The sequence below is a fragment of the Phalacrocorax carbo genome, chromosome 1 (genome assembly GCF_963921805.1).
Source record: "Phalacrocorax carbo chromosome 1, bPhaCar2.1, whole genome shotgun sequence".
NCBI classification, from domain to species: Eukaryota; Metazoa; Chordata; class Aves; order Suliformes; family Phalacrocoracidae; genus Phalacrocorax; species Phalacrocorax carbo.
Genome location: NC_087513.1, coordinates 55,004,065 through 55,021,350, shown reverse-complemented (window position 1 = coordinate 55,021,350; position 17,286 = coordinate 55,004,065). Strand labels below are relative to the sequence as shown.

Below are 17,286 nucleotides of genomic sequence, written 5' to 3'. Positions count from 1 at the left end.
AGACTTTTTCCACTTACTGCCCATCTTTAGCTTACCTGGGGTTCATTTATGTTTCTTTAACCTTTGGTGACATAAAAGTTCTATCTAGAAGGAGGTATTTGTCTTGAGTCATTGTAGGAATCAAAACACCATGAGGTTTTGGTGTTTTGATTGCATGGATCCATCGTGTCTTTCAGTTTTTTCTGACTCAGTCCAACTCCTGGCATACTGACTTTTCTAACAGCTAGAATTTCATAAGTAAAACACAGCTCAGCTTTATCATGATGGAAAAAGGAGAAAGAGAAATCAATTATGTCTCCTTTTGCTGTAAGACATGCCACCCCACTTCCAAAGTATATGGTTTTATTTAATATTTAAAAAAAAATCTTACCTGTGCATTTGTTTTCAGTAGCTAAGCATCCCTCTTTGCTCTATATCAGAGAACTTGAGAAAAAGTGAGAAAATCAGATCTTAAGAAAACTTGATTAGACACAGACATTACCCAGGCTCTTTTATTTTGAGTAGACCAATCTGCCTTGCTAACAAAGCTTTTCATAAGGGAAAAATCAAAGATGAAGGTATACAACTCTTACACATCCAGTTAACCTCAAGAAATGGAAGAGCTAATCATTGCCACATCTAAGCACTAATGTATAAACAGACAGGTAAAGTTTGCAATGGCTATGAAAATTGGTTCATATTTGCAGGTGTATAAAATCTAAAGATTCTGTTTAGATTATTAGATTATTATTGTATTCATATCCCTGTAATATTCCCTAGCATCAAATATATAAGAGATTTCTGAGGATTTTTTTAGAATAAAGCTTGACCTTATAGTGTTTAAATAATAGCAAACTTCTCAGCTATAATTGCTACCAAAGCTAGCTCCCTAACAAGCAAAGGAGAAGAGAGGCTCAGCTATGAATATGAACAAAATGCCTAATTATTCCTTCTTTAGCTCCCAAATTTCTAGGACACTTGAACTATCCCACATCTCTCTGTGTAGTTCTGACCGCTAAGGAAAGAGGCGAAGTCCTGAAAATCACATAACTAAATATTAGACCTAGTAGATTTTAATTCAGTTTGATATGTTAATCACTAGCTGATATCAGTTTGAATTGCAGTGCATCCTGATGATACAACACATCTTACGAGATCGAACTGAGACAAACAGTCCTTACCACAATTATTCGTCTCCCTTTTCTTATATATGTATGAGTTAAAATACATTGGAAAAGGGAATATTTTTGTTATTAGTCAATACCATGGGTTCTCCCATCTGGAGCATTTGCCAGCAGTCATCAGGCTGCTGGGATTCCCCTGCGGACTCTCCAGTCCGTCCTGTGTTTTTTTAATAGAGGAAGGACTTGCACGGGTAAGTGGGAAATGTGATGAACACTAGTCTTGTGCAGCTTTTCTTTAATAGAAGACAGTGTCTGCTCTGAAGTTCTAAAAGGGAGACAGCAGTTTCCTTCTCCCCATTCTCAGGGCTCTTCCCTCATTTTTACAAAATGTGCAGAATACAAGGGACATGCACAAAAAGTCATCTCAGCGCTGTTGTTACCTCCTCTCCTGGCATTGTATTCATACCAGTTCTTGCCTGTTGATGCCAGGACTTCCTTTGGCTTGTGTTTGTTTGTGGGACCTCCCTTCAGAGTACATTCAATAGCACAGAGGAGAGTACTATATAAAATCCAGACGGCCCTTTGTGCTTTAAATTGCTCTGACCTCCCTTGAGACTCTGGCAATTGCCTGGCAGTTGTTCTGCTAAGTCTGTTCTGTTCTTCTGCTATGGCTATGGAATTGAATGAGCATTTAAGCTTTCCCAAGACTAGAGGCATTAGAGCAGCTTCAAACTGGAAAATTGTATGAGAGTGAGGGCTTGTGCTCAAGCCTTGACCCTGACACTCCATCCTTGTGTCATCCTGACACTGGAAGCTTCCCAGTCCTAACCTGCTGTTGTGGGTTTTGGTTCACTGGGAGGATATTCTGAAGCAGTTAGCTTGTTTTGCAGGAAGTACAGGAGACATAATGAGCGTCGGTGGAAGAAATGGTTCCATATACCGCCTGAGCAAATCTTGCCTCTGGAGACCAGTGAGACAAGTCATGTTAGTTTGAAGGTAAGAGATGCATGATGCCTGAAGATGGGTCTTGGATTTTGTCTTCTAAAGACCATCAATGCTGGGGTGTTGGCATACTCTGACTACAATGCAGGCTATTGCTCTGGTAGAACTAGGATCTGTTAAAAATTATTTATATTTTAAATTTTTTAACCCTCGCTGTATTAAAGAAAAAAGAGATTATTCCCCATTTATCACTCCCTAATAGAATATATTTGTTCCCCGACAGTAAAGCCCATTTTGCGATGGGGGGACAGGCTAGGTATTGATTTCCAGTCTCTTCCATACCACCATTGTTACAAATTGTTTCCCTGTGTTTTGTTATGCCTCTGTAACACCCAAGAGCATGAAAGCAGCAGGTGGAGGCCCTGGCAGCTGTGGGAGTGGCATGGATGTCCCACACTTTCTGTGGCATGTAGTGGCACTCCCTATAGAGAGAGGCTTATACTTCTCTGTGTGGCACACACTGACATTACTTATCTCTCTGGACCTGCCAAGTGGGGAGTAGGTGATAATTGCAAGTTAATCATTCTTTTTTGTTCTCAGATTGATGAAGATAAGAGACAGATCGATGAAGATAAGAGACGTGACACCACCCAGCGACTGCGCCAAGGCAAATATGACAAGAAGGTAACCTGACTGCAGTGTCCATGCTCCCTTCCTCAGCCTAGGAGGGCTCTTTCTGGGGGAAGGTGGTTCCTCTCCAGTGACAATTCCATGTCTCCCAACCTTGCAAAATGGCTTGATCTTATGGAAGGAATAAGCCATTTATTCCCTATCAGGTGCTTTGCATTTTGCTTACTGATGGGAGGCAAAATATTAGGCTCCATGAACACCTAGCCTAATCCAGAAGCACAGAAGCAGAAAGAGAGGGACCAGAAATCTGACACATTTTTGGTACCGAAGAGATTAATGGATTAATGGAGGACAGGACATTTACAAGGCAATTCTTGTACATTCAGTAGAGCTATCTGCCTGTCTGAGATATATTCATGTTGAGTTAAAATTTGCATCATTGACAGTTCTAAAAAGTTCATATCTACGTGGTTAATCTTTTGACGGAAATATAACTCTGTTACTTATTAGCTGATTAACGGAAACTCCCAACAGTGAAGCAGTAGGCAGGTGTTTCTCACGTATTCCTTTGTATGGACATTTCTTGGAAAAGAAGGATGAATTGATGTTGTACTAAACCTATGAGTTTTTCCCTCTGTTATTTTTTCTTCAGGTGGTGATCCTAAAGGATCTGAAAAACAGCGATGGTAATTTCTCAGAGAAGCAAAAAGTAGAACTGAACAAGGTAACTGTTGCACGTAGCAGCTGGACACTGCAGGGTGGGATGGGGCCTATGAATGAAGTAATTGCTTTCCACTTTCAACTCCAACAGCCATATGCTTGTGCATGTTTGTGAGGCAGATGGGTAATGAGTTCCTCAAAGGATATTGCCTGATGAACTTCCTCTTTGTGTGTGTGATCTCATTACCAGTTCAGAGTCTGAACTGTATGGCAGTGAAGCTGAGAATGAATGAAGTAATTCTTGCTCTGTCATATGGCCTCGGTAAATACATCTTTATAACTGATGCTAAAAGGCAAGGCACTCTCTTTGTTCATATCATGCTAATTCATTAGTAGTGGAATGTTGTAGTTAGATCTTATTATTGAATGCCAAGTGCAGCTCTTTAAATATAGGTAACTCTCTGCTGACTTGTGCATACAGACTCTTCCAACATGAGAGATGAATTTGGCTGCAGTATTGCATCTTTTTTGAATGGTTTTCCTTTTTTTGCAACACAGCTATACTATTAATTCAATAAGCTCTAAAAATACCTCAAAGTAAACTACAGTTGTCTATATAAATGGACAAAGTCCAGAATATCATGCAGCATCATTAAATTTTTATTAGTTGCTCATTTACCGACTGATTCACAACATTCTGTCATTCATAACGTCTATTCTGGTCAACTGCGAAGTCTGAGTACAGAGGCAATAATGGAGACTACAGTGGGCTCTGGAATTAACTTGCAGTATCCAACAGCAGCCATGCTTACCTCCCTAATCCAGAAGGCTCTGCAATGACAAACATCTTCAAGTACTTCACTCAGTGCCTTAGTACACACTGGTTTAAAGGGAACTCAAACACCTTATGAGGGCCTGAGATAAAAAGGCACGTCACACAAGTATCCTTGACCTGTGTTTCTGTACTAACAATGATTGCTTCTAAAAATAGATGCAATGTTTCTGCTCTAGCTCCTACAGATTGATTATTACAACCTGACCAAGTTCTATGGCACTGTGAAGATAGACACCATGATCTTTGGGGTGATTGAGTACTGCGAAAGAGGCTCTCTGCGGGTAAAGAATTTTGCAGGTTTCTTTCCACCCCCAAAATACCAAATTTCAAAGTAAGAAAAAAAATCCCCATCTCTACGTCTCTGGCCCTCATGCAGCAGCCATGGACTGTGCAAGTGGTGGTAGGTTTCTGACTCCAGGTTCCCTCTCCCTTGCTCAGTTGTCTCCAGCCTTCCCCAAGTGCTGCTGTGGCTGCCATCAGTTTGATGGTTCTCAGCAGCCAGAGGCTGAGGTGAGGTGCAAGCAAGGAAAAGTACAGGCAGAGCTATGCCCAAGCAACAGCAACACCCAGTATTTGTATCATGTCCCCTGTCGGGAGCATATAGGATATAACTTCTTTATTTTCCAAGCTCTAGCTGTTGTCTCTGCTAATGCCCTTGTGGACCCCCATAGTGCCCCCAGAGTGTGAAAGGTTAGAGGAAAGAATATATTCCATATTAATGCAGGACAAACATTTAAGGCTGGAATATGGCAAATCTTGTGCTGTAAAGGACAACAGCCCTTTATTTCTGTTTATAAAAAGAATGGTAAATTGATGCCTGGCAAGAGTTATGGAAAGACTGATGGTTTATTACTACCAATATTATTTCAGTGCTAATCATGAAATAATGGCGCCTTCAGCTCTTCTGCAGGCACACATTGTCTCTGCTTCCGAGTTCATACAAAGACTCTCATCAGTAGCAGTGGTCTCTGGAACAAACTCACAGCAAGGCAGCAAAGTAACAGCTCTGTCACTAGTTCTTTTATTGTAAACTGGCATACTCAGGGAGGTTTATTTTTAGCAATGGAAATCATAGAGGTTGGAAGAACTGTAAATGACTGGCACTTTAAGATAGAGGAACAGTCTACTTTGAACTTGTAAGTCCATGAGTAAATTGGTAGGAAATGGACCATGAGCACAAACCACAGAAATTCCTTTCCCTTCCTTTTGCACACCTTGCCCATTTCTGTCTCAGCTATTTTGCTTTATTTAAGACTCAGCTTTAAAAGAAATTCACTATTTACATTTAATTACACAAAAACCCTCTTTTCTAGAGTCCTCAATTTTCTAGCTCTATGTAAACCTAAAATATATTTCATATGCCTTGTTTTCTGAATCAACCCTGCTCTAGTGCACGTACTCCCTATGAGAAATGAAGGGCTACCTCTTTCAGCTGCAGATAAAGGCTGCGCAATTTAGATACTCATACCTCATCTCCTTTTTCCCTGATGTGGTTTAGAATCACTCTTCTCTTCACAGGATGTTTTAAATGATAAAATCTCCTACCCTGATGGCACATTCATGGACTGGGAATTTAAAATCTCTGTCATGTATGATATTGCCAAGGTAAGTGGGCTGCTGACAGTGCACTGTTCATCAACCTGTCCTGTCTTGCAAAACAGATCCTCTGGAGAAGGGCAGCTCTCAGGGTCTTCTCCCTTCCTTGCTAAAGGATGTATGCCTTTCTGCACTTTCCTCCTCTGGGAATAGGTGTATAAGGCAAGAGGGGCCAGTGGATCTCAAACTGAAGGGGGAAATGGGAGCCAGAGCTGGCTTTGGGCTATTTATAAATAAACAAATAAAGTGAATGTGTCCCAGAGATCAGAGGGTTACAAATCTGTTGACCAGTGACTCTGATTAGTAAGGGCCTGTGCAGTCACAAGACCTGCAAAACACATTGCTTTCTGGCCTCAGGTAAAGCATATAAAGGAAAACTATGGTTTTTTCGAAATGATGGAATTGTTCCAATTTGTATCCAGAGACAGGATAAACTTTTTCTAAATAAACTGTTTATTTTGCATCCTGATTTTCTTACTCACTAGAGTGAGAAACTAGAAATTAGAGTTATCCATTTCAGGCATTTCAGTTCAAGGGGGAAGAGATTAATCCTGCACAGAAACCAAGACTGGTTTTCAGTAACTTTCAACAGATCTTTACATTTTAGGTCCTTGTGGTAGGAAGACTCAATATGAATGGTAAAAGAAATTCTATTCTAGTTAAAGACTGGTATCTGTTTAGCTGGTAGTTAAGGAGCCTTTATAATTCACAGGTATAATAATTCATTATCTCTGCAGGTAATGTAGAGAATTACCTCAGCCTTTTTGGTAGTGCTCAACTGCTCTCCATTTCCTATTGCTGATTTGTTTATCAGTGTATATTGATATTGCTGAGTTGGACAGTCCTCCCATTTCCCTACATGCATCAGTTCAGATTTGGTCTCCGCAATGAATGGCTCCAATGTGTCTGTTCTAAAGAGATATTGAAAATCTTGCTCTTTATTAAAGTCCCCTTAATCCAAATTGTCACAGTTTGTTGGCCTTGTTAATGGATTTCAAGTTCAGTTAATGTTGAGCATGAAGTTTCATTTTAAATAGTAGCAGTGGAGCCTCCCTTCCTTCTTATAGCATATCAAAAAACATGGTGTTTTTTAACCCTTTGCAGTTCACCTTCAGATGTTTCCTAAGAAAACAGGGATTAGTACTGGCTCTGTTTACGAGAAGGAGAGAGAAATCCCAGTCCCTCTGAAGGGAGCAACCAAATGCCCAGTGACTGCATTGGGACTGGGACTTTACAACCAGTCATTCACTGCACCATTGGTAATGGGGATGGGACATGGGGTCAGAGGATGGGTGTTGAACTGCACCTTTTCTGTTGAATGACTCTTGAGCATTATTAGCCATGTTAATAGAGATGGTTCACAGAATCTTCCTGAAAACTTGTAGGTACCTAGGAATATCAGGAAACTTACTGTCATTTGGAAGATCTGCCAGCCTCTCATATTCCTTGACCTGATGCTGCAGTGGAGCCTCTGGGACCTAGACATTTCCATGAACTTCTTGTATTGCTTTTTCCAAACCACAGCTTCCCAAACTCCAGGCACCCTGTCTATTTTTACTTGAATGGCTTCTTGCTTTACATAAGTTACTTCATAGCCCTTCAGCTCCAGTTCCTCTCATCCCAGCATCTGCCCTTTTCAAGCCCAGCTTCAGCTCTCCAGGCTGTTAAAATCTCTATGACCAGCTCTGCAGTTAATTTGCTTTCCTTTTGATATGCTCCTCCCTCTCCATACCACCACTTTCCTACACCCCACTTTTACTGTTGCCCAAACAGTCCTCGTACTTCGCCTACTCTTCATCTGGCACAGAAGCTGCTGCATCAGTGTTTCTGAACAGAGGAGGTTGTATCATTTCTATTCCCTGGTACAGCTAGCCAAGCAGTGGCTATTCCTAAAGCATCGCCCAGTCCACTAGAGGAGGTAGGGTAGGCAAATGGGAAGCCATGAATCTGCTCCATTTACCTTTTTTTCTGGTTTTTGGTTTTGGGGTTTTTTTTTTCCCCTTTTCTATCTTTGCTGTCTCTGGGTCTGATGGCACCACCTATTGCTACATGGATTTGGTTACATGTGACCAAAGAGCTCTGATGAAAGGTCTGCTAAGAAGGAATTGCAGTAATCAAGCCTTGCAGTTACTCGTGCATACACTGTTGTTGCAACACTATTTATTAAATAAGGGGCTGCTGCAGGATATTGTGCAAGAGATTGTAATATTCTTGCACTGTATCAGGAAAAGGGTTCTTAGTCAGAAGTAAAGCTTCAGAGCTTCAGAGCAGAGGTTACAAGAATGCCTGAAGGATTTAGGAGTGCTGCACTGAAAGTCATTATAAATATTGAAAATCACATTGTGGGTTAATAGGTTCTGTGTTTCCAGGTAGATGCATAGGATAGTTGGAAGGAAAGAGGAAACTTTTATCAGGCACATTTACAAGACTGCCTCCAGAAATTGTTAACAAGAAAGCCCTGGTACCAGGAAATAAAAATCACCTTTGCCTGGCATTTGATGCTGAAACTGATTAGGAATTCTGCTGTAGCAATGGGTATAGTTCCTGACTGATGAAAGCAGGTGTTGGTAAAAGGCACAGCTGGAGTAAATAAGACCAAAACCAGGCAAAACATCCTGGATAATGTCATCGGGGCTGCACAATAAAAGCTGCTTAAGCAAGAAACGTGTTCCTTGGATACAGTGTGCAGTAAGTCTCTGTGAAGTCTAAGTATAGTTTCTGTAAGTTTTGGCATGGTCTAGATAGGTCCAGGATAACCAGTCCAACAACATTCTCCAGGGATTGCATCTCTTGCATTCTCCAGGGATTGCATCTCTTGCAGGCTGCTTGTGTCTCAGACATACATCTGCTGTGCCCAAAACTCAGCTCATGTCTTAGTGATCTCTTGTAGCATTTGCTGATCCATTCCCAAATATGGGTGCTGAAGGAGAGAAACCCCAGCATGTCATACAGTGTATTCGTGACCACATGGGCTATGTAACCCTGATTAAAGTCTATCTACCAGTTATCATACAAGAGGATGAGCTATACATGTAGGAATCTAAGTGGAAGACCATTCAGAGAAGAAACTAAAGAGATACGAATTACCTGTTCCGGCTTCTACAGAATACATATTGTGCTTCATATACTGAGCTACAGAAATGAGGGCTATAGGGAGAAAAACAACCAGCAGTAGGCTATAAGTAGGTGTGAGCGTAAGTAGTTCAGAAGAGAGAGATGAAACAGAATAAATAATAGCAAGAGGGTGCAAATTAGCATACCTACTCCCTTGTTCAGTTTACGCCCGCTTACTAATGTTCTTTTCCTGCTATGCCTCAGTGCTGGCCCCTTCTCATGAATTGCACCGTATTTGAGTGCCTTAGACTAAATGAGATAAAATCAGAGGTGATGAGTAAAAAGGGACAAACTACACGCCTGTGTGTGTTGTGAGTCAAGAGTCTGAATCTCAGGAAATATACCTCAAATTGCATCGGCCAGTCCTCATGGTGCCCACTTCCAAGTTTAGCTCCTGGATAGCTGTTATGTATTGACTAGTACAGAGAAAACCATAATGTCAGGTCAGAAAAGACCATTATGATTGTCTAATCTGATCCCCTGCCTTATATAAGCCTTAGTGCATCATCTAACACTCTCTGCATTGATCCCTCTTTAGCCCTCTGCTTTGCAGAAGAGGATCTGCTGCAATGTTTCTGAATGAAGTCTCTGGTGTTTGGTAATCTTCAAAGACAATACAGACAAAAAGAGCAATTCCTCTCATACCTATAGTGTCCATTGGATGAAAATGTAGTTGGAAGCAATTTTTTTTGTTACATTCCAACAAATCTGTACTAAATTTACAAAAAAAAACCCCAAAACATTTATTGCAAGTGCAATCAAAACTTGTGTGGGAGGAAATAAATTTTCCTAATTGCTTAATTGTGTTCTAATCTTATCAAAACCCAAGATGCTATGTCAGACTTTTGTTAACTAAGAGGAAGGATGGTCTTCCATGACATGAGCCTTCTAATGATCCATCTCCTCATTTCTTAACATTGACTGTTCCTGTCATCTTGGAGAGTCTCCTCTGTAAAATAATACTTGTTTCCCTCCGTGTCAGGGAATTGTGATTTATGCATATGCATTGCTGGTGGAGGCCATTTAATTACTTGGACAGATATTACACTGATACTTCACATTCTTACTGAGTCTGGTAACAGCTGAGCGTCTCACACATAGTCTTGCTTTCTTACTCTTTTTTTATCAACCACAGGGGATGTCTTACCTGCACTCAAGCAAAACTGAAGTCCATGGTCGACTCAAATCCACAAACTGTGTAGTTGATAATCGCATGGTAGTGAAGATCACCGATTTTGGCTGTAATTCAATTCTGCCTCCAAGGAAAGGTAAAAACAGTACCCGGTTGGACTCTCCTTCATGGTTTCCAACCCAATGGAATTTTCCTATATTCATGGTTCAGCAGGGCCTAATTACATCTTGTATACAGTACAAAACATACAATAGGATTTTGTTTCATGTAGCAGCCATCACAAAAATGATATCTGAAAACACTGTCGTAACTTAAGTAACACAATGAATGAGAATTATTAGCAGGTAGAGAAAGAAATTAGGCCATGTAGGTGAGAAGGAAAGGAAAGGTGAATTTTAAACTTATAGTTTAGAAAACAGATTTCACATGTGACTGCGCTGCAAGGAACATTTTCAGCATCCAAGGCCTTCATGCAAACAGCTCTCTTCAGCAGTAACTCTGAATTTGTGTGAAGGAGGTAAGTACCACATGATCTTGTCATTGACCAGATGCATATGTTACCACAGTACTCCGTGATTTAATTTAAATATTAACACTCATAATTCTGATCATCCTTAAAAAAATCTGTAATGATATGCAATGATAACCTTAATGTTTTTCGTTCCATAGGTAGGAATATAGCAACATGTGTTCAATCAGGTTGGAATATTTTTAACAGCTTTTCTTTATATTTTCTATTCATCTCATATTCATAGGACATTTCTGTAAAATAGAGCTTTCTACTCATCTTTTCCTTCTTACCTGATCTTGAGTGAAAAGACAAGCCCATCTGAAATTATGTCATCTGAATCTGTATAGTAGAGCTTGGGGTATAATAAGCACAGCTTTGTGCCATAATGGTAGTATACGATCTGAGAAGAAACTGTGGTTGCAACTAGGTTAAGAGAAAATTTTTACTTTCAGACACAAACATGCTCAAAAGTAGCAATGAGAACATAAAAAAGAGTAAGAAAAGTGCACTGAATGTGAATGTTCTATTCATTCTTCATTTTACATATTTCATATTTAAATTTATATTATAATTACACTGTAATATATTTCTCTTCTTCCATTGCTCGTAAGATAAATGCTTTGATGAGCAGCCTCAAAATTTCTGGCTACTAGATTTCTTTCCCTGAAGGAAACTTACTGTTTCACAAAAGATCTACAGATTCATTGTGGATGGTTGTTGCAGCCCCTTCAGGGTCACTGTGTTCAGGTCACTGTTATGATAGGTCACCAAAATGTCATAACAAACTGTCATGCCACGGCAGCATTCTGGTTTTGAAGTATGATAGTGCTTGTTGCACTAGAAATACAGATAAATGATTTCTGTAGAAAGAAAGTAGTTACAAGCAGGTAATATTATGTCAGGCTCAAAAGCATTTGAGAATTATTTAAAAAGATTCATATCAAGGCCACTGGGAAATATTACAGTCTTCTCACCTGGCATTTGTATTAAAAACTCCATGTATCTAGCTCAATAATTTATGGCTCAGCTTTTTTTTAGAGCACTGGCATTCCTTGGTCTTATCCAGATGCATAATCTATTTCTAAGAAGCCCATGAAAGGTAGCTAAGAAAAGCAAGTTCTTTGCCAATAACTATAACTTTTCTGGAGGTGTGACGGTCTGCATCTACATTGGAAAATAGTAGGGTCAGCAAATGCCAGACAATTGAAAATTACCACATCAGAGGTTTATCTAACCTGTATTGATAAATCTCAAGATTTATCTTAAGAAAAATGCTAAAGTAGGAAATACACAGTACCAGTGGGCTCTGGGTTTGATATGGAAAGAGTAAAAGGAGATACCACTATAGCCAATGGTTGCTCTGAGAAGGATCACCCTTTTTCAATTACTTCTCTCCTTTCCCCCTTTACCTCATCCCCACTGTCATCTGGATCTTCAGACCTGTGGACAGCTCCTGAGCATCTCCGTCGTGCTGATGTATCTCAGAAGGGTGACGTGTACAGCTACGGGATCATTGCCCAAGAAATCATCCTACGCAGGGAGACCTTCTACACCAGTCACTGCCGGGACAACAAAGGTAAATCCACAGATTTCTCCTCCATTGCAGCCTTCTGGGATAGCATAGCTGTAACTGGCCCATTTTCCACATTTTGTGAAAGGCACTGTCTCTGATATTTGCTTGAACTGCTGCTTCTTTCACTGTGTGATGACTGAAGAGCCTGTTTGAAGGACCTCATTGTGGGAGCAAGAGTCCTTATTCTTTCTGTAAATAAAGTTTGCCTTGAGTTTACTTGCCCTTTCTCCTCCCTCCTCACCTTGGCCACAGCATTACAGAGGTTAACATTAGACAATGCTGTCCAGACTTACTGTAACATTTAAAGGCCACAAAGGTTCTTCTATTATGAGTTGTGCATGACATATAATAATTCACTCGTATTAGGCATCGTAAAACAGCAATGTCAACACAGAACAACAAAAACTCAGCAGCATGACACAAGAACATTTGGCATTTAAAAACTGGCAATTCAGACTTTATTCAAGCCTGTCAAAATTAACTTTAGTAATTTAATTTATGTCAGAAAAAGCATTTCCTCCTGTAGTACATCCATTAAACTCCATTTTGTGCATTTTGTGACATTGTTTTTGAGTGCTTAACAGCCCAGTCAATCCCAGTTCCCAGAATCCAGGCATTATTATACATTAGAACTGACATAAAAGCATGTGTGGGTTTGGGATTTTCCTAGTGACAGTTAGCAACAAGTTTAGACATTGCCTTTACCTCTGAGTCATTCTGATAGATCCACCTCACATTTGTGAAAACATCTAGAGCAGCAGCTGGACAGGCTAATAGCTCTTTTCCTGAGTTACGTTCGAGAATAATTTCTGGGACACATTCATCATCCTACATTATTGCAAATCTATGTTCATATTTGAGGAAACACAGTATTTCACATCATCGACTCTTTAATATAAATGTAGACCTAAAAGAGATTAGAAATGCCTGTTCCCCTTCAAACAAATTCTTCAGGACTCCATGCTTAAGATAAGGTAGAGAAAATAAGAGTCTTTTTACTGGGAAGAGGCAGGCACAATCCTCATGAATGCAAGGATTTTACAGATATCACCAAAGCAGATGGAGAAAGGAAAGAGCAATGCTCTTCCTTGCTCATTTTGACTTGCAAAGCAAATCCCTGGCAAACCACAAACAACTGTTTGTTCAGCAGTTACAGTCTTTCTGTATTACGTTAATGGTTATTAAGTTAGCCTCAGATACAGTGTTTCTGGGCTCTTCTGAGATGTGGTGGCATCCTCACTGCTCTGAATTTGACCCTGGCTGTCATAGTCACAGTCTCGTTCCTTGTTTTAATTTTGACCTGTTTCTTAACACTGCCAGTGTCTTAACACTGACTAAAATGTTGTTGTTTTAGAAAGTCTGTCCCTTTCAGATAGGATTAGATTAATTCATCCAACTGAAAGAATTTTTAGCACCTCTAGGTGCTGTTGCTGGAGATGGTCAAAAATATCAGCATGTTTAGAAAGACAGTAAAACTGGGCCGTAAGCCTGTTTGGTAAGTCTGGAGTCAGTATAACGTTAAAAAAAAAAAAAAAATCTGGTTTGTAAACTTCAGTTGAAATGTTAAGCTTTCCATTCAGTGAAGAGATTGTTTTCTCCCCACAGCTTTTCCTTAAAAGCCTTAGTAGATGTCTGAGATATATACTGCTGATCTAATGTCTAATGGCTTCTGGTGGTATTCTTGATTTTTGATTACGCAATTTGAGTAGATGTGTTCAGCCTAGTTTCAGCAGTTCATCAAATTTCATGTAACAGAAAGGAATGAGTGTTATTACATATTGCTGAAGTGGGTCCACATTTAAATGTCTGGATTCATTCATTAGCCAAGATAAAGCAGCACAAGGGTGGACCATGCTTATTCAAACACCTTTGGATTTTGTTTATGGCATCGTCTAACTTTGGAAAAGAGTAGCTCAAACTTGGCATGACCATTATTTACAAATGTCTAAGGCAAAAAGGAGGAAAAGAATACCAAATTAGAGTAAACGGTAATAGGCAAAGAAATGTCCCTGTGCGTGTTAGATTCAGTCATTCATGCAGAAAGTTTTTCAAAGGCTAGGCTATCAGAAGTTAATCTCTGCAAGTTAGAAGACATGATATTGATATTTCAGGACAATTGATATAACCACCTCTCCAGGCTTCTTTGGCAGCAGCAAAGACTGTGTTCAGATTTTAAAAGAGTTGTTTAAAAACCCTATACCTAGCCTCCATCCACCAACTTAGGAAAATTAAAGTCAACTTCCAGGGACTCAGTGAACCAATTTTCTCAACCTGCAAATATGTATCAAGAATCAACATACAATAATATTACTCCTAATGAGAGAAAAGAAGTCCCCCAAAGGCAACATGCATACAGAACTGGATTTCTAATGTATAGAAGCAACTAGGTCATAGTCCCCTTCACCAACTTCTCTGTGAGACAGCTGTTAGGCCAGCTGGTTGCTCCACTCCTCCACAGAAACACCTCATTCACTGCTCAAGACTCTGAAATCTTGTCACATACCAACGCTCAATTCAAGCTGCTTCCCTATTCCACTACTTTCTGCCACTGGCTGCCTGTAGTGTTGCTAACAGTTGTGGTTACTTCCGCTCTCAGGTGTGTGTGCAGCATGGCAATGCAACACATTCCTCTTGTATACATGAGACTTAAACAGATTCTTCTCTCTCTTAGCCCTCAGAAGGCTTCTTAGCAGTCTCTCCACTCCATAGCATTTGGGAGACTCAAATTTCCTGCTCCTTCTCTAGTCTGTAATTTCTGTACAACAAAGCTGGAAGCTACTGCATCTTTAGAGGGTGATCATGCACACTGGGCATGCTTAGGCATCCCTAGGTGCTCTACACTTGCACATACCATCACGGTTACAAACCTTCCTCATCTCATTATATGCTTTCTTCAATAAAATTGTCTCCCAAATATAACCAGACATTATTAATAAATGTGTTTCATGCTTGTTCATGGATCCCTTTCAGTTTCTCTTTCTCTCCTCCAGAGGTAAAAAATTGCTTCTCCTTTTTAAATCCCTCCCTCTGGAACTCTTGAGGTCTGGAGGAGAAGGACAGAGATACTTTTGCTTTAGCTCTCACTTACTGTGTTTAAATTGAGTTGTGCAAACGCAGCCTGCATTCTGAGACATTCAGAATCCCAATAACTTTCATAGAACAGATTTCATGAATAAAAGTACAAATGAGCTAACAAATACAATGTTTTAAAACCATATGTATTAATAGCCTAGTTTTAAGGAAGCTAAGCATCTGCAGGATGGTTTGAACTGCTCTGATGAGAGCTGTATGTCTCCACACTTTTGATCAAGACGCAATGGGCTTTCCACATTGTTTTTCACTATAGCTATACTTCATGCTGAGAGACACATTAATAATGCCCAGCATTCATTTGGGAAGATGCCATAACCATGTCTACCGTGACCAATAAATACTCATGTACATTCCTATTCATTTTGCTCTCAGGGGCCTTCAAGCCAGTCTGTTTTGATCTTGTGCCATATATTTAGAAAAGCTCCAAAGTTGAAATTCCCATCAAAATGAGGGAACTGTCTTCAAGGCTTCTGTTTATACAGTAATTCATAACATCACAGGACACTATCCACAAGGAACAACCTTCTTATGTTTTTTCGGTCTTAAACTTTGCATCTTCTTCCCGTGTTAGAGAAACTTTACAGAGTGGAGAGCGGCAAAGGAGTGAAGCCTTTCCGACCAGACCTGTCCTTGGAAACAGTGGGAGAAAGAGAGATGGAAGTAAGCTAATAATTAACTAAGCCATTTTTCTGGGTGAAGGGCAGAAGTCCTGGCCAAACTAGAGCTCATGCTCATGGGAGGATGAAAGCTATGCACATTTTATGCCAAATGCCCTAACCTCATGGGAAAAATGGTATTCTATAGCTGTTACCAGTGAAATTAAGTACAACTCATTAAAATAATTTCACTGGAAAGAAATGGATGTCTATATGGTGCTGCTCTTCTGACCTATTTTAGATATCTTTAAGATGGGATGAATCACACCTCAAACGTACCTTTCTCCACTGATTATATAGTCCCTAAGTTTTCTTGCTCAGGTGAAAATGGCTGTATTGTAGACATCCACATATTCAGCAATGAACCCCATTCATTTTGGCTGAATCACCAGTTTCAGAAATAATCCCAAACTTTGGATATTGGAAATACAATTACCACAGCATTTACCTCCATGTCAATAACTGTATCTGGCACTAGCTGCAAGACTGGATCCATTCACTTACCTTTCATTTATGTATTACAAATTCAAGTTAAGATGATGTCACTAGTCACCACCGAGTTAAGTTTAAGATGCCTGCAATAGTGTCCTAACCATAGATTCAAAACAGTTAGTCACACATTTTAATATGCTGCCGGTCAAGAGTAACCGGAAATTCCCTAATGAGCTAGTGCTGTTCAGCACCATTATCCTTCTATATCCATTACTCAGGTCGACTTTCCTTAAAATTTTGTTTGAAGGTCTATACGCTAGTGAAGAGCTGCTGGGAGGAAGATCCAGAGAAAAGGCCTGACTTTAAGAAAATTGAGAGTACTCTGGCTAAAATATTCAGGTGAGCAGCAGGGACTCTGTTTTTTTAAGATGATCCAAACTCCTCCTAAGTGTTAGAAAGCTCATATTTTTAACTATGTAAGCTGATGTGATTATGATTCAGTCAGTGGAAAAACTGAGTATCTTCACCTAGATCTTCTTTTACTATTTGGCAGAAAAGTAGGCGAGCATGTGCATATGTATATGTACGTGTGGGTGTATGAGCATCTATGCATGTATTAGCTGAGTGAGGGTAAGCCCATCAGAATACCTCAGATTGGTACATTGTGAAAGTAGAATGCTGCATAACTAGAGATTTAAACCATTCAAGTAATTCACCCCGTCTCTAGTTGAGAGTTGGACAGTGACTCATGTCTTCTAAGTTTCGGGAAATGAATGCACATAAATGTTTGGAGGATGATTAGAAAGTTTGGATGAGCTGAGTTGTGCCATAAATGAGTTTGGATGGTCCCAAATTAAGCTGACTAGAAGTGTTGGGTTGTAACTCACCAGAACTATTAATTACATGGTTTTGTTGGTATAGACTTGTGGGATAATAAAGGTCATAGCTGGACAAACCCTGTGGGGTTATACAGGCCTTTCACCTGACCAATGCTGCATTGTTACTACAG

The 17,286-nt window shown here is 39.9% G+C and overlaps 1 protein-coding gene across 1 annotated transcript in view; it reads left to right on the top strand.

The window, feature by feature from the left end:
• GUCY2C (guanylate cyclase 2C) overlaps positions 1-17,286 on the top strand; it is a 45,775-nt gene that overhangs the window by 20,267 nt on the left and 8,222 nt on the right. The window contains exons 12-20 of the mRNA XM_064459590.1: positions 1,994-2,099; positions 2,667-2,729; positions 3,328-3,399; positions 4,347-4,451; positions 5,689-5,775; positions 10,016-10,148; positions 11,962-12,099; positions 15,761-15,849; positions 16,585-16,676. Coding sequence (XP_064315660.1) covers positions 1,994-2,099; positions 2,667-2,729; positions 3,328-3,399; positions 4,347-4,451; positions 5,689-5,775; positions 10,016-10,148; positions 11,962-12,099; positions 15,761-15,849; positions 16,585-16,676 — 885 coding nt within the window. The remainder of the gene's footprint in view (positions 1-1,993; positions 2,100-2,666; positions 2,730-3,327; positions 3,400-4,346; positions 4,452-5,688; positions 5,776-10,015; positions 10,149-11,961; positions 12,100-15,760; positions 15,850-16,584; positions 16,677-17,286) is intronic.